This window comes from Belonocnema kinseyi, chromosome 4, assembly GCF_010883055.1.
Source record: "Belonocnema kinseyi isolate 2016_QV_RU_SX_M_011 chromosome 4, B_treatae_v1, whole genome shotgun sequence".
Lineage (NCBI taxonomy): Eukaryota > Metazoa > Arthropoda > Insecta > Hymenoptera > Cynipidae > Belonocnema > Belonocnema kinseyi.
In genome coordinates this window covers 95135896-95154707 of record NC_046660.1, presented here as the reverse complement: position 1 = coordinate 95154707, position 18812 = coordinate 95135896, and the positions used below count along the sequence as shown (strand labels likewise).

Below are 18812 nucleotides of genomic sequence, written 5' to 3'. Positions count from 1 at the left end.
AGGCCAAAAAACGCCATTACAGATGACGCAGTCGCAGCAGTCAAAAGAATCATTTTGGCGGATAGGCGCTTTACAATTGACAGAATTTTGGACTCAATGCCTCCTGAAATCGATATTTGTCGAACTTCAATCCACACAATCATAACAGATCATCTTGGTTACCGTAAAGTTTGTGCGAGGTAGCCTCATTCAGTAAAAAAAAAACACAAACCTTACTGGAAAAATTCAAATGGAAAATTTTTGATCACTCACCCTACTCTTCACATCTCGCACCAAGTGACATTTTTCTTTTTCCTAAGTTAAAGGAAAGTTTGGGTGGCCATCACTTCAATTCAAATGATGAAGTGTAAGACTTTGTTAAATTACTCTTTAAAAAACAGGGCACGGATTTTTATAAACAGGGTTTGTCAAAGCTTTCTCGAGAACAGATATAAAAAATGTATTCAAGTCCAAGGGATCTATGCAGAAAAATAATTTATAAGTCAGACAATAAATACATACGTTACTTTAACCTAAAAATTGTGTTTTGCTTTTTTCCCGGAGCAGGGAAAGTTACTTTTTGAACACCCCTCGTATAAAATTTGAAGTATTATATATCAAACACTAAATATAGATTGTTTTAATTTGAATTATTTAATTAAATTTTTTTAGGATTATAATGTTTAAAATCTGAAATTTTGTTTCCAATTCCAAATTTTCAAATATTTTAGTCCTCTAATACATCATGCTTTATTTACGAACTCTGTGAGATATGTAACAATACAGCAAAAAGTTAAAAACAAACCGGCTTACACTTTTGATTTTCAAAATCGAATCTTATAATCTAAGGAAATGAAGCCGGTTTCATTTTTTTCCATTTCGAAAATTTTGAAGTTCCAAGTGGGTCCAAATTTCATGGGCGACAATTTGCGATTTTGTTGAGTATGGAGTTTTTTAAAAATAATCTTGTCTACACTGAAAACCATTTTTCTGTATTTTATAACGCTAAGCGATGCACATAAAGCAACCCTCGATGGACGTAGTATAATTACGTACTGCATGAATATTACGCGTGCATCCTAAATTTCCGTCCTTGATTGTGAAACTCCATCCATAGCCGGAATTGCAAATTCTAATTATACAAAAATATTATCTGATTGTGTACCTATATTATTAAATAATTAATAAATCAGTTTTTTATTCAAACTTTGGACTTTCGAAAAATTAGACTGATACTTCAGGATTTGATCGAAAGTTGTCAAATTTTTCAGGGATTGAAGAGAAGTGTCTACATAACAAAACTATATCAATAACAAGTTAAATAAAAACAAATGTTTAAACTGAACTGAAAGAATCCATTTTTGATTTTCTTGATATTTCTATAGATAGTTGACAATGTCCTCTGAAGGCCCTGTAAGTATAAAAATGGAATTCCTTTTATTTATCGAGAAATAATAATCAGTTTTCAGCACATGGTGCCGAAAAATGAACTAAAAAGAGTAGGTATAATTTTAAACATATTTTTTAATTGTAGCATAAAAGTGTTTTTACGATTGTTTTGTGAAGTATAAAACAATGATTGAACACTAAAAATAAATATTCATAAAAACCAAATAGTTTTAGATAGAATTTCTATCTTATACAGTGAAAAAACACATTTTTGTGAAATAGGTTTTAAAAAAATACAATTATTTCATTATTTCATGTGAGTTTCAATGCATTGTAAGCTTTAATAAACTTTAATTAATGTATGCAGCGACAAATTTGATCCTAATACTTTGTTTCTGATAAAGACTTATTTTTGTTATTCAATAAATTCTTTCGACTCCAAAAAAAATTGTTAAACGACTTTTATGCACAAATTAAAATGCATCTTTAAAATCGTGCCTGTTCTTTCTAGTTCGAATTTTTTTCCCAGGTAGCCGATCGCAGTTTAACCATTCCCAATTATTTACACGTTTTTTCACATAATGTGCACCGTCTGGGCGTACGCTTCTAATTAATTCTCGAAAACTAAGGAAGATCCCATTTTTATACTCACAGAGATTTTAGAGCGTATTGTAGGCTATCTATAAAACTTTAAAAGAAAATGAAAAATTCATTTTAAAAATTTGTTTTCGAAAAATCCAAAAAGTTATTGATTTTTTTTGTTCAAAAAATATTTTTTCAAAACTATGTCTTATTATGAACGGATACTATAATTTTCATTATAAATTAATAACAATAGAATAAATTCTTCAGATGATTTGACATGGAATTATTCAATTGCATATTTTTTTTATATATAATCAGGGCTATTCCTGTTTTAAATCAAACCTGTATTCGGAGTGACACTTTAGTTTTACACAAAAACTATTAAAATTATCCAATTTTTCACGCCGAATACAAATTTAATTCAAAAAAATAACACGCCCTAATTATCTAAAAAGATGTAGTTCCAGTATTTGTGGAGTAAAATAAGGCATCTCAATTTTGAGGATAGGCCCTGGGTTTTCAACGCCCTTAAAGCCCTTACGTATAACTTGAGATACGTAAAATTACAATTTGAATTGAAAATGAAAAACAATCTTAAATTTCCGTTTTGCGTAAGGGAAATTTCTCAGACAGACGATGCGATATTAACCCTCTCAGTCTAGACTTCAATATCTCTGGTTCAAATTAACGTATAGGGATTTTTCTTTCTTTTGACCATAGCTAAAAGTCTCACCAAAATGAATATTAAAAAATAAATAAGACGAATTTAACATATAACTATAGATATTTTGACAAAACTGAAACAACTATTTAGCGAGTTGCAAATTGGGATCTGAAATCATGACGTCAGAAGGGGGATTTAAACTAAGATGGCTGGCGACAACGGGGTCACTTTGCAACTGATACATTGTGTTGTTAGTGAATTATCGTTTTTCGTGCTTAGTATGTCAAAGATGTCGCTCAGCATTGCTGAAATTTGTAAATTTACGTTATCCACTCCTTCGTGTAAAAATTTTGTGGAAGGAAAAAAGGTGTTACACGCTGGACACATATTATTTTATGTAAAATAGCCGGATGATCAAACGAGCATAAAGCTAATTGCTTTTTGTTTACAATCTTCCGGTTTACGGTACCAGTTTTAAGTACCTTTTCCTTGCACTGCAATCTACAAAAAGTCCATTTGCAGATCATAATTAAGCATGTTTTTTTTATATATAAAGAAGGAAATTATTCACTGTAATAATTATATTAATATTTTCTTGGCAGTTTCTGAAAAAACTTCAGCCAGGCAAAACTCAAGTTTTCAAAATATTTTCGATATGTAAAAAATTAAAAACGATTTTGCTTCATGTATTTTAGGGAACTTGTAATTAGTTCCTGTCAAAATTTTGAGGTTATAAAATAAAATTATTGACAATCAAGATAACTCAAATGGTATATCTAAATTGTTTATAAATTAAAAATATTAGAAAATATATTTTGCTCTAGAAATCAATGTGAACTTATCTGTTCGAAATGAGTAATCCTCACGTTTAAAAAGCAGAGAACAAACACACATGTTTGAGGTTACCTTCTTCTCCAGTTTTAGAACATTTTCCCATTGCTATCTCCGATCGATCATTTCTTCAGACCCACTTTCATTAACCACTTTAAGAAAACCTTTTTTAGGCAAGGTGAATAGATGAAGTCTAACATATAGGTTTTTTCTAGCCTTGCTTGGACATCCGAAAACAGTTACTTTTGCGTTTCCTCTGAGTGAATTTCATACCTAGATCATCTATTTCTGTATTATCAGACATTTTATTTTAATTTGATGATTTAAATCGTAGCATGCAAAAAATATATTTATATTCTACCCTGAATATCACCGGAATAGCACACATCCTTTAAAAAAAAAAATAAATGACCCCGTTATTTTAGTTCCAAATTTAGCCACCAGGTGGCGTATCGCTGTATTTCAGATCTCAATATCGTCTGGGTATAATTCACCCAGTGTAGACTGAAAGGGTTTAATCGCTATTTGAGGGTCCCTTCATGTTCACCGCTGATCGATGTAATTTTACACAACTGCTGTAAAATCAAATCCTTACGTTATTTGCAGCAGATTTTTTTTTAAATGTCCATGTCAAATTTATATTGGAAGTTCGAAAAAATGACTGCATACTTTTAGCTAAAAACTCCTCGCTTTTAGAAAAGTACATATTTAGGAAAATTGTTGAGGAATTATTTATGTTTCACTTTGTATACTTACGAGACGACGTAACTCATGTTGATATTGGCGCGGGGGTTGTTTGGGTATAACTTGCTTTTGAGATTAACAAATTTATCTAGAAGTTTAAACATCCTGTTGTCATTAGGATTTTGAAGTGGTTCGCAAACCCCTCGCTGAACAGCTACACCTGTGATCATGTGCGCCACCGTGACGATCATTAAAATACTCGTCAACAGGAAGATTATCCAAACAGCCCTGTAATAAATGTCGTATTAAAATTTTATATTCAATTTATGAGTTTCTGCGAATATTAAATATACCTAGTAAATTCATATTATATTGTAACATGAATTTTAATAATATTTATAATAGTCAATTACATCATCAGAAATCGAGCACCGGATCCTTTATTGCAACAGTCGTCACCGTAACCATCTGGTCGTTTTCCACAAATACCGCAGAAAAGGCCGAAGGTTATGCATGTCAACACCGTGAGCAAGATTCCTGATATTCCCAGACCCAGGTAGTGCCTAGGAGAACATTCGTTCAGATTAATTTAATTATCTTATCCAAAAACAGTTTTTATTCGACTTTTGATATAGTGATGGCTTATTTTCTCAAATGAATAACCTTTCATACTGTTATTCGTCGTGAAATTTCCAAATTAAATCCTTTTCATATTTTAAAGAATAAAGTGCATGACTTTTTAAGACGATTGAAGCCTCGGCTGTAGAGTTCCTAAATTCCCGAGAATTTAAGTTCAGGTTATATAACCGAGAATATGACAGAATTTAAGAATTTATGATTTTTAACAATATTTTTGTTGTTCAGGCTATATTGTGATATAGCATATACACCTTTTTTTAAAAATTATTTTCTAGCTCAGGCATATTCAGGAATTACAGTATTTCGTATGCAAATTTAAAATATTTAAATATATTAATTTATTGCAAATAAAAAAAAGTTTTTTCTACTTTAAAAGATAAAAAATACTGGAATTTTCAACAAAAGAATTTAATTTTTAACATAATCGTTGAATATTCAACCTAAAAAGACAAATTGTCAACGAAAAAGTGTCATAGTTTATATTTTAATAAAAAAAGCATGACATTTATACAACAAAAAATTAATTTTCCACGAAACTGATGCATTTTTACGCAAAAAAGGAAATTTTAAACTAAAAAATATTTTTTTTTTACCAAAAAAAACGCAACTTTTTAACTAAAAAATATCAATCTTAAAAAATGGAAATCTTCCATTTTCTGTTCAAAAATGAATTCTAAACAACAACAAAAATAAGTATTTTCCACTAAGCAGTTAAATTTTCAAACAGACTTCAATAAAAAAATTCAGAATATAGTTGAATTTTCAATTTAAAAAGATTATTTTCTAGCAAGATAATTAAACTTTTAACCAACGAGATAACTTGTCAACTTAAAATATAAATCTTTAATAAAAAAAGTATTTCCTAAAAAACCGATTGAGCCAAATGTTTTAAACAAATTAGTTGAATTATCAAGCAAAGAAGAACGATTTTTAACAAAAAAGTTGCATTTTCATACAGAAAATGAAATTTCTTCTATAACAGATGAAGTTTCAAATCAAAAAGATAAATTTTCAAAAAAAGAGTTTAATTTTCTGTTGAAAAATAATTTAGTCGAGTTTTCACGATCAAACTGTAAATTTTGTAACAAGAAATAATTTTCTACCAAAAAAATGGAATTTTCAATCCAAAAAGACGAATTTTATCAACAAAAAAGGATGAATTTTCAACAAAATAGTTCAATTCTCTACCAAATAGTTGCATTTTTGTCTACAAAAGATCAAGTTTTTACTAAACAGATGAATTTGTAATTAAAAAAATTTTTTTATAAGCGGAACTTTCATCCAGAAAATATTTCAATTCAGTTTCCAACACCAAAATATAAATTTTAAACAAAAAGTAAATTTTCTACGAAATAGTTAAGTTTTCAAGAAAATAGTATAATAACTTAATTTCCAATCAAACAGTTGCATTTATACATATAAAAAAAAAGATTTAATTACTGCTAAAGCAGGTAAACTTTAAAATAAAATAGACAAACTTTTTAAAAAAAGGTGAATTTTCAACCGAAGAGTTAAAGAAAAAATGCAATTATCTATTAAATAAAACAAAATCTGAGATTCTAATAAATTCTCAGAGAATTTATTTCTCGGTTATATTCTCATTCTCGTTGTCAAACCATATTTTGTTACCATTGAGTATATAAGTTATATAAGTATGTAAGTTTTTCTTTTAACTGTTTCTCTGTACCGCGAAAGCGCTGCGATCGAAAATTCGAAAATTGAATTGGGAAAGGAATGTCAAAATAGAACAAAGGTAAAAAAAAGAAAATTAAATTTATTAAAATGGCACGCAGGAAAGAATAAAAGGGCTAAAGAGGCTGGAGTAAATCGTCCAGAACCGGTAATATCAAATATAATATTTAAAAATAATATAATAAATAAATGAGTAAAAAAATAATTATCTGAAATTGTATTAAAAAATAATATTTAAATTATTTATATAATGAAATAAAAATAAAACTTTAAATTACAATTACACGCATAATTAACTGCTTTTCTTGCCTTTCTTTTACTGAAAATATGAGAAATTACATTTGTATTTTTTACAATATCTGTAGGACCAAGTCTGTAAATGATCTAACCTAAATATTTGTATTAACTGAAATTCGCCGAATTCAATTAAAAAATTTTCTGTCGACACTCTTAAGCGAATGTAATTTTCCATTCTTATAATTAAAAAATTCTAAATTAGATTTAGATATGTACACTTACGAGGTTAATTAAGATAGATGCGAACTAAATGGAAGTAAATAACCTCGACTATTTTGAAATTCCATTCTGAAATCAATTTTTTAATTTTCAATCACAGCGCTTCCGCGGAATAAAGAAACAGTTAAAAGAAAAACTCATATACATAGAAGTCCATGGATATAAAATATGTGTTGATGCAACGCTATTTCAGCTGAGACTTCGATTATTAAAAATGTTAAGGTTAATTAAAATTTCAATTAATCATTTATTTTTTAATTTTAACTTTAAAATTTGAAGACATTACAATGACAATTGGATAAAGACCATTTAAGATTGGCACTTAAATAACAAATGAAGGATTTTAAACAGGAATACTTTTTAAGTTTGAGGTTTCCAGAATTAAATTGTGTTTTTAAATTAGAAAAGACTTTCAACTTAAGCTGAGATTCTGCCTACAATTGGAATATTCTTCAATTAAAACGACTTTCAATCTAATAAAAAATCTGTTTTCAAAATACTTTCTCCGTTTAACAAATAGTTTAAGAAATTTGCCACCAATATGTAAGAAATAATAATTACGATAATCTTTCACGTAAAATATTCTACGCACCTATAGGGGGCGTATTGATCAATGTGGTTTCTAGCTACATCGAGACTGGGAATATAAGAATTTGTTATATTTGAGTTGATCATATCAAGTATAGCGGTCATGTTTCTAGCAGCAGCTTCAAGAGAATCTCCAGCTCGCCGAATACTCGCGCTAACCACAGGAATTGTCTGATTCACCGCGTGCTGAATATCCTTTTGAATTCGGAGGAAGGAATCTCTGCCTTGACTCACTTCGTAAACTATATTGTCTTCCATTAATTGGGTGATATTGCGTAGTGCATGAGTTACATCGGGTAGCTGAAATATACAATTCAATGAGCGAGTGAACACGAAATTTTAAATTAAATGAGAAAATACATCAAGGGAATTACTTATTCCTTCACGGAGTGAATTACTATTTTAAGGGACATGCGAGACTAAATTTGCTAGAAAAGAATCAAATATAATAAAAAATTTGAGTTGCTGCTATTTTTTATTAATTGCGTTTCCCTAATTTATTCTCAACTAACCTAACATAAAGTATCTAATACAATATAATATAAATTAAATGTTCCTAAAATTGATATAATATCGTTACAGCAGATTTTTTTCATTTCTATACATGCAGTATTACATAATGAATACTCTGCATTTAAAGAAGACTTGAAATTTAAAACTTAAAGTTAATTCCATTTTATATCAAATTTATATCTAATTGTCTGATAAAGTTGTATATTTCTTAATTTTAGAAGTCAGTTTCGTGAGATAGAAGAAAGAGGAATGAACGAATTTATAATTTCCAGTGATAACATTAATGCGAAGTATAAAAGATTACACAATATGATATACAAGAATGGTGCATGGATTTAGTTCGACAAAACATTTACTCAAACAAAAATCAGGTAATTAAAAATGCACATTACATTTTAACAACAGAAATATCTATAAGTGTCTATAAAACTCAAAATATACCAAACATATAATATGAAAACAAATTCATGTTAGCAGAAATAAGAAAATAATGTTACATGCGTTAGCTTACGACTTACAGACTTAAGCTATTTTCGAGAGCATGAAATCATACAAATTCATACAGTAAATTCAATTATGTAAAAATGGCACGTTCCTTAAAAACATTGTTTAAATATGCATATACATGACAGTCAATTTCACTTTGCACTGTACGAATTTAAATTCAAAGGAACGCGCATGATTACAAGAAACTAGATTATATTACCTACAAAATATAAAAATAAATATTACATACAAAAATATAATGAATTGTACACGTTAATTGATTTATAAGCCAAATATGGTTGTGAACCAAACTTTCCACACTCTTTGGGTACACGAAAAATTAAAAATAAATAATAGTCTACCATTTAAATTTAAATACATTTTTGCACAATGCTCGCCAATCATCTCGCAATGAAAATTATACGAAATAAAGCAAATGTTTTCTAGTCTACAAAAAATTAAGTACTGCAATTCATTAAATCCAAAAGACTCTTTATCTCAAATTGGTAGCTGTAACTAAAATGTTTGTAGCTTTAATCACTAAACAGAAACTTTAACGGTATCAAAGTTTCCATACCTTAGGAAAGTATCGATCCATGTACTGCGTAAAACAGAGAAAGATATTGTTTTACATTTTTTTCTTTTTATATCAGCTTTACTGGTAAATTAATTTGAATGAACTTAACTCACCTTATCGAAGTCAACTTGAACTGACATTTCATTGACTTTATATTGCTGCAAAACCTCTTTACAGGTGTGCGTATCACAGGAAGCTAATGTATGTAGCAAACTCTTTTTTACTCCACGGACGACTACAAATCATACAAAAACAATTATTATTTGTATTTATTTTAATTCAGGCTGGCCACTAAAATCTATGGAAAAAAATCCCGGTCATTTCCCGTATTTCTTTTGTTTAGTTCACACACATTTTTCCAAGTCATTAATATAAAAAATGTAAGATTTTGACGCTGCATTTTTTATTAGTAGTATTCGAAAATTTGTTTAAGATTCATTCTAAAATAAAGCCATTGAAATTCAAAAATTTTCCTTCTGATGCTTTCAAGCTTGAAAAATTGCAGTACTAAGCCTGCAAGCGAACAATTTTAAATTAAATCCCATCAGAATTAAACTATTCCTGAAATGAGCATTAATAAGTTCATGAGTCAAAGCTTGCCTATTTTAACAGCCTTGGAACATACACGTTTGATAATTTGAAGGCTGGAGCCCCCGTATCGCCACTACTGCGACCATCAGGTGATTTTTGTCAAGCGATGTTCATTGGCTGCCCGGCCTTGCATCAATGCACGCAATGTAAGCAACTTTTTCAACTGCGCATGCGCCGAAAAGCGCGGGTCGATTTGAAATCAATAAATATGTACTTAATTCAAACCAATGAGGGCTTTCCGCTGATCTTCGGACCTCTTTTTAATTGGCCAGCCACTTACGTGAAGGCGAGCGTACAAGGATCGTGGTAAAAGGTTACGGAACTGCGCAAATTCAAATAACCTTGTATGGGGGATGTCCAATAGGTAAAATTTCAAATAGGCGAGCTTTCACTCTATTTTGAAAAGTTAAATACAATTTCACATTTAGATTAGAGACCTTAAAATATAAACATTTTTAGAATTTCGTTTGCATTTGAAGCCCTTAATTTTAAATTTCAAAATTTACTGAATTAAAAAATTCAAATTCAAAGCTTCCTACAGTAAACGATTTTGAACTGAAAAGAGGCTCTTAAAAAAATACGTACGTACGTAAACAAATAAAACATAAATTCATAGACTATATAAAGCATTAAAAACTGAACCAATTTTAATACATCAACATGCTTATAATGCTGAGCTCTTCAATGATTAAATTGTTTAATTATATAAGTTTCAATTTACAATTATTTGATTATGAACGTTTGTAAGTGATAATTTGTCAATTTCAGACGCTTTCAACTTGAGATAACCCAATAATTCAAAAGTAAATTTGTCAATATTATTAATTAAAATAAACGATTGAAAAAGAAGCGCAGAATTAAAAATTAAAGCTTTAAAAATAAATAATAAACGAAGAGTTTGAAAATAGACAATTTAGAATAAGTTAGAGAAGAGTCAGCTCGCTCTAGCCATCGGATAACCTCGGCCACTCATGATTTTGAATAAACCATAGTTTCTTCGATGATAAATCAACATTGTTATGTTTGAAAATTGCCCCAAATCGTAATTTTATTAAAACCGACTCATATCTCATTAGTTTAAAATAAAATCCGATCTATATATTTTGTCTCTAGAAAACAAGTGCATTTTATGAAATATGGATCAAACTTATTATCATATATTTTTTAAAATGATTTCTCGTAATTTCTTATTTATACCACGTTTCTTTTAACATGTCACAGTTGGGTAGCCCTGGCTACTTCGTGTAGGACACCGTCGGCCAGATTTTTCAATTTTAGGTTTCAATTTCTTTTGAAAAGAACTAATAAATATCCCTTTTTTGTAAACAATATAACCTCCCATTATTTACGTGGTTTTTTCTATTTTCGGTGAGTATTTTTGTCCAATTTTATCAAATCTTGAAGGTTTTTATTTTAAAAATATATTTCAGGTTGTACAGATACGATAAAACATAAAAATATTACGATTCTCTGTGTGGCTTGGACTACCCGACACTATTTTAATTCAACTTTTTTGGTCCTTACACAAATCACTCTTTTCCCCTATCTAATATAATTATTCTTTGTATAACTGCTTTGGAATAATTAGTAAAACCTTTAACATTATGATTAATCATTTATATTACTAATTACATTTATACCGAATAGTTTATTAATTAACAAACTTAAGAGGCCTGACACAACCCGACTCTCCCCTAATGAAAAATAAATGAGTTAAAATTTAAAAATGGAGCATTTTAAACTTGTGTCGAAAGTTAAAATTTGAAAGCTTATAAAATTGTGCAATTTCAAATAGAAATAGAAATTTGTTTAAAGAATTTCAAGTTAGGCTCTTTAAATATTTGATGTGACATCAAGTGACACTACAAGTGATTGGACAGGTAATCCAACAGTCAACAAATTTCCTTTCAAACACTAAATTTACTGTCATTTCGCGGATTTTCCTGACCTAAAAAATGCCCATTTATATCCCGTTTCCCATAGTCTCTCTGTAAATTGGTATGGATATTTATTGTAAATCAACTAAATACTTTCAATGATTTAATAAATATTAAAAAATGGTAGAAATTAATCTCGTTCGAAACTGTATGAGAGGAAAGATCATTACCGATGTCAAGCTCAGAAGCGTTGGCTCTCAAGTCTTGGGTGATTTTATTCATGAGTTTGAGATCCTGTCTAATGGCATCAAGTCCCGCGACGATATCATTTAGGTTCATAAGCGAAACAGCATGAGAGTATTCAGCGAGTCGCTCGGTGACAATTCTTCCGCTTGCTTGGAGAATATTATTCAACGTCATTTCGAGTTCGTTGAAATTAATTTTCAATAAAGTATCGATTTCTCTTTTCGTAGTAGCCAGGTAAAGTCTAAGATCCTTGAGACTCACTTTGGTGTTGTCTGGCAGTTTTCTTGTTCCATCGTGCATATATTCGTTTGTTACAAATGAGCAGACCACGCCAAACCTATAATTTAGATTGAAATACAAAGAAAATAATTGTTTACTTTCCATTCTTAATAAGACAGTTGCATTAAGTTCGGACAAGTTATCTGTTTTATACATATAAAGAAAAATTGTTACAATTTTACCAAATTTTCAGACCAAGATTTTGATTTTCCAGGCGATACTAATTTTCAGAACTTCATAATAATTTCTTAAATAACAAAAATATTGACATGAAAGAACAAAATGTCTTAAAGAAGATTTGTTCACTAATTAAAAAATAATTAATTAAATTTTCAAACTAAAATAAAATCCTCAATATCACATAAGTTGTAAACACTGAACATTGAAAAAATAAATTCCAAATATGCTTTAAATTATTTGAAGATATGTCTTGGTTTGTATAAATTCTGGGGATTGTCGGTTTTTCTAGTACTAATAGCAGATAATTACAGTATGACCGTAGCGACGCAAATTAAGATGGTACTCAGTATGATTTTTTTGCAATGGTCGTGCTTTTTATCGAAAGGCTCGCTTCTAGCACCACAATTTCCAGCACAGCGGCAACAACAGAAAAACAGGCCGACACATGGAAGTATGGCAGCGAGAAGAAGACCTGCCAGACCAAGTCCAGCCAGACCTCCATAATGGCTCAAAATAATTTTCCACTCCTTTACCGGATCGGCAAATTGCAAGTAGCCATTGTCCAGCGAGATCATCCCTGTAACAAAAAACAACATGTTTGTATTTAATCCAATTAAAAAATTTGTATTAAGACCATTTTTATAATAAATGAAAGTCGAAACCATGAATAAAAGGAATTTTAATCTGTCTCAAGGTCAACTCTTTGATTAGCTTGCATTTACTTGGATATCAATGATTTATAGAACTCTTTAAAATCTGAATTCAACGCTCTTGCATTTAAATCCTCAATCGATTCATCACTAAAATTATTCAAAATTTCCCAGTTTTTAGGGGAACACTTCACCTTCTTTACTGAAGTGAATCTTAATTAATGAACGAATATTACATTCTCTTAAGAACTTCTCATTGCTTCAAAGCACTTTCAAAGGATTTTTTAATTAATCCTAAATTCCAGCATGCAGCCTCGAGTACAATAAAACGGAAGTACTCAACTCGTACAAAGGATTAAGTAGCGTCAGTGGACATAATTCTCTACATTCTCGTTTTTAGGAAAAGTTCCCTTTATTAAAGATAGAAATAGGTCGACTGATATTTAAGACATAAATAGAATTATTTGAGAAGTGGGTGTGATAAATCCATGGACGGTTAATTGATTCATATTGCCAGAACTGTATATTAATACGTGCTATCAAAGCAACTCCAGACGTTTTCTCCTCTCGATATTCATTTTTCTAAGTCGAATAGTATGACACTGCTGAAAGTAGTTACTTATGTTTATATAAGTAACTTATTTTTATATAAAGGCAAATTCTTGTTATCTTAAAGGATTAACATTTTTTAATAATGAAGACTCATGAAAACGCCTCTCTCTCGACAAAGGGACCTTATGGGAAAGTTCCAGGGTATTTATGTTTTAAAACAGGAATTGCGAATAGTAATCTGTAGACAACAAAGAACAAATATCTCAGTAAGCTTATTTGATGATAAAAGAGGATTTTGTAGCTAATCGGATTCTACCAGTCTTCATGGACAGGCATAAAATTAATTGTCATCTCAGTGTATCAGTAGTTTAAGTTTGGAGAAAATTGGGAACTCGTGAAGAAACATGGCTACAGCATGAAAACAAAACAACTTTAAATAAATTCAAATTTGATTTAATACAGCTGTCCCTTAGGCCTTTTACGGTGACCCTACAAAACATTTTTAGTTTTCTTAGGAGCGAAAGGCAAATAACGATATTTTATGGGATGGCAGAAGGCAAAATTACAAACAAAAATTAACGAAACTTAGTGGTTACTCATTAGGGTGACTCAAAAAGGCTTTTATTTTTTAGAGGGCAACGATCCCCCCAATTTCATTCCAAATCCGAAAAAAGAAATTCCTTAATTTTTTATTTTTTTACTTTTCGATTTTAACAGGTGCCGGTTTTGACTTGAAGTTTCCCATGTAAAATGCATGGGGAAAAATCAATTTTTTGAGTTTTTGGAATAACTTTTTAGGGTTTGAAAAAATGTGACGGGAAAGTACGGGAGCCTGCAGAGAATTATCCAACGAAGAATTTCATGCATAATATATATGGGTTTGACGCACCTAACACACTCCCACGAGTACCTAAAAACTACATTTAAAACAAAAAATACCAATTCTTCATGAAATCGACATTTTGAGCACTGTATTCTGGTTTTTTTCTACTTAAAATTGTTAATATTGATCTAATGGAATATTTATTATCATTGGTTAATTAATTTTTCATTATTTGAACAAATGGAATTTGTTTAAATAATTTCGTTTCGATGTTTTTTTAAATAAAAATGATTAATGTTGGTCTAGTGAAATATTTATCAGTAATTATTAATAAAAAATAAATAATTAATTTAATAATAATTAATTTATCAGTAATATTTATGTAATAATTTTTATTAAAAATTTGTTTTTCAAATAAAATTAATCAAACAATGTTGATAAATATACCACTGAAAAAATATTAATAATTTTTAATACGAAAATTATTTAAAGAAATTCCATTTTTTTGAACAATTGAAAATTAATGAACTAATGTTAAAATATTTCACTAGACGAATAGTGAAATTTCGGAAAAAATTTTTTAAACAAATCCCATTTTGATAAATAATAAAACATTAATTAACCAATGTTAATAAATATTCTACTAGACTAACAGTAATAATTTTTAGGGGGAAAACAAATTTTCGAGAAAAAAATTATTTAAACAAATTCCATTTGTTTAAAGAATTGAAAATTAATTAAACAATGATAATAAATATATCCATTAGACCAATATTAATAATTTTAAGTAAAAAAATACAAGAATACAGTGCACAAAAGGTCGATTTAATAAAAAATTGACATTTTTGGTTTCAAGGGTAGTTTTCAGGCACTTGCGGGGGTGTCTTAGGGGTGTCTAACCATATGGGGGGCGTTGCCCTCTAGCATGCAAAAAAATTTTGCCATGCATTTTTGAACCATCCTATTGTTCATCGTCTTCTAAGTTCGTATTGAAATAACGTAAGCGAAATACACTCTTTTTTCATTTAAGATTGTGACCACCAACTTGTCCACTTTCTGATTTGTTCTTTTACTGTGATGTTTTTGTGTTTCTTAACTACTACTACTACGTAGAAAACAAATCTGCGTAAATTTGTTAAATTTGAAGGTTTTTTTTGCTAGGAAATTCTCATAAATTCAAATACAAATTGTGTTCAAACGATTTATATTCGAAATCGTATCTTTTTAATGATAGTAATAATGCTAGATTTTAACCTTTTTTTCTCGGCTGATCAGCATTTGAATCTCAGCTTCAAATGTGGATCAAAATCATACGATGAGAAAAAATTTTCTTAAACTCATTTAAAAGTTGATTTTAGTTAGACAATTTGTATGTTGCATGCCAAAGGATCAACTTAACATTCTTTACTGAAGAAATTAATTTTTGATTATAAAAAGGCGTCCAAAATTAAAAGCCTGTGAATTTAATTATTTCTCAATCAAACGATTAAAATTTGACAATCTGAAATTGAAAACTAAAAACAATGTCTCAAAGTCAACACTTCAGAAATCCTAGAATTTCACATAATTAATACAATAAACATAGATTAGACGAGATTTTCTAAGATAATAAAACAAATGCAGTCATTTTCAGAGTTCAAAATGGGACAACTTTCAATTATAAATCTTACAAATTGTTCTAAAAGCACGTTCAAAACAAAAACTAATTCTGAATGCGAAAGATAAGAAATGCAAAAATGTATACTACTGAACGTTGAAAATTAAACGAATTTGAACTTAATTTAGAACTGAAAAATTGTAGACAACAAGAATTGTTATAATGAAACATTTTGACACTTTAAAGTTGAAAATTTGAATTATTTCGTTTAAAAATTAAAAATGTTCGAACTGTTAATTATAATTTTCAAATTTCAACCATTTTAATTTTATTTGTAATAGTAAAACTTTGTATAGGGAAACATTTTAAAATCAGTGTACAACATGAAAATTCAGACTTTAAAATTGTAAACTTTTAAAATTAATCAAATTATTCACTTACAGATGTATCAATTCTCGATAGTTCAAATTTTATATATATTGATTGTACAAAACCTTTTTTAACTCTTTAGTTTCATTTCGTTTAATTTTTAACATTTATTTTAGAATTTTTATTCATTATTGAAAATTTAAATCATTCGCTTTTTTAAATCTTTAAATAAAAATTGGACAATTTTAAGAATGTTAAACAAGAGTGCTATGTATGATTCCCAAGTTTGAGATTGCTCAATTTGCAGTCTTTCAATTCGAACTTATTTTTCTTTTTAAGTTGAGTTCGAAAAGTTCAATATTTTGAAACTTTTTCAAATAAAAAACAATTCACTTTTCAAAGAAGTAATTAATTCAAAATTGTGTAATTATTGTACTTTGAACTGAGAATTGTGAAATTGTCAGGTCTTTTAATTGGACATTTTATAAACGATTACGAATAATAAAAAAACAGGAAATTGAGTAGGCTGAAAATTCGAACCAAAAATTTTAAAATATTCAACTTTAAAATTATTAAAACTAAAACTGTCTATCAAGGCATTCAATATATTTTTCTACTTTAGAAGACGTAATAGTGAAATAGTTATGGTGAGCAACTTCACTTTACATAGTCCACATGTGCTACTTTACCCCAGTTTGCGGTATTTTTAAATCAAAAAGCACCGATAGTTATTGAGAAACTTGATTACTTGGTAATATATAATTTAATTTTCAATAATTATCAAAGTTCCGGTAAGAAGGGCCTAAGGGAACTAAGAAGGGCCTGTGACAAAGCCACCGAACGCGTACTCGGGTTGCGGATAGAGGGTCCCTGTACCAAGGGCTTCTGCTGCATATGGTTACAAAAATAAATAGGCAGTCGCGGACAATTGTCCAGGGGTGGCCCCGAAGGAATTAACCCCCAAGCGGAGGTGTGAAAATCGTGCCGAAAGCTGAATGGCACCTGGTTGAGGTGTCTAGAACGGTGACTCTGGGATACCGGGCAACCTCTCAGAGTACCCAGCCTTATCCTTGCATGCGGGTCTCTACAAGGATGGACGAACCCCTTTCCCTAGCTTCTCGTGGGAACAACAATGACAACACCAAACATAGTTGTAGTAAGTGCGGTTCAAAACAACAGAACGCGCAGGCTCCCGACAATGGGTCGGCCAACAATGCCGACCACTCTAGAGCTGGGGGAGCCAATGAAAATGGATTCAATGCGATGGATCGGCGGGATCTCGCGACCTTTGGGTGGACGGAGCGACTGAATCACGACTTGCTAGAGTGTTACGATGCGAGTGTGGCCCCTGAACGGGGTTACATGGCACGGCTGCATGCTCTGCGGTGCGAGAAACACTCGGAGCTATCGCACTTTTCGCAGCAACGCCTGCGAAAACATGCTGAACTACTCCGAAAAAGGGACTATGTAAGCGGAACGCCTACTCTACCACAGCTAGAACAAGCCGGCAACAGAGAAAGAGAGGCAACACTAAGACCAACCGCGGGCAGGCATCCAATAGAGGAAGAGCGATGCTTTATGACCCGGAGAAACATCAACACCAAGGTTTCTCTCAAGCCTAAAGATCTGGCTGAAATGGATGACGAGCTTCGTGGATATTTTTCTAGAGAATCCGACCTCTTGGCTATCAATTACTGTGTGTATAAAGCAGCGAGAGCTTTGGCCGATGCGAACCGTAAAAAAAAACAACGGTTGATCATAAGACCACAAGACGAATGCATCAACTTGCCGTAAAGATAGGCTGGGCAAGACAGTACGCGTCCTGCATTCAGTGTGTGATTGACTACATCACATCTGGCAGAAATTTCACCGCCAAGGTTCGAAAGTTCGCGCGCGAACTCCAGACCCGTTATCACACACTTAACAAGTCAAAGCTTCTGACCAGCAGGCAGCATATTGTTGAGAGAATACGGATAATATCTGACGCTAAGAGAAGTCTAGAGCGGAGGGAGAAGTGGGTCAGAGAAAATCAACAGTTTCTCTCTGACCCATCTCGACTCTTCCAAGAGCCTCCAGCTACTGTCGACGACCCGCCCAAACCAGAGGAGGTCGAAGTATTTTGGAGAGAAGTCTACGAAGTGCAGCATATACTGGACGAAGACTCAGAAAATATAAATAGCTTCAAGGAGCTGTGTGTTGCCCTCATAACACCTGATAAAGAATGCCCACCCATCACTACCGAGGAGGTGAAAAAAGTATTAAGAGGGATGAAGAACTATTCCGCACCGGGACCAGATTGTATCAAAACCTTCTGGTGGAAGAAGTTTTCTTCAACCCATCAGCATTTGGCCCGTATTTTCACCTCATTTTTGAAGTCGGAAGAGCCGATTCCAGAGTGGTTGTTGGAAGGGCGCACAATACTCCTGCCGAAAATAGGCAACTTAGCTGACCCGAAGAAGTACAGGCCAATAACTTGTCTGAACACGCTTTATAAGATATTCACAG

The 18812-nt window shown here is 30.8% G+C and overlaps 1 protein-coding gene across 3 annotated transcripts in view; it reads right to left on the bottom strand.

Annotated features, from left to right (window-relative positions):
• Nucleotides 1-18812, bottom strand: part of LOC117170540 (prominin-like protein) — a 122596-nt gene that overhangs the window by 21607 nt on the left and 82177 nt on the right. For all 3 annotated transcript variants that reach the window (XM_033357344.1, XM_033357345.1, XM_033357347.1), the window contains exons 2-7: nt 12626-12893; nt 11842-12194; nt 9257-9378; nt 7572-7867; nt 4546-4695; nt 4205-4420 (exon numbers count right to left, since the gene is read on the bottom strand). In XM_033357344.1, the coding sequence (XP_033213235.1) occupies nt 4205-4420; nt 4546-4695; nt 7572-7867; nt 9257-9378; nt 11842-12194; nt 12626-12893 (1405 nt within the window). The remainder of the gene's footprint in view (nt 1-4204; nt 4421-4545; nt 4696-7571; nt 7868-9256; nt 9379-11841; nt 12195-12625; nt 12894-18812) is intronic.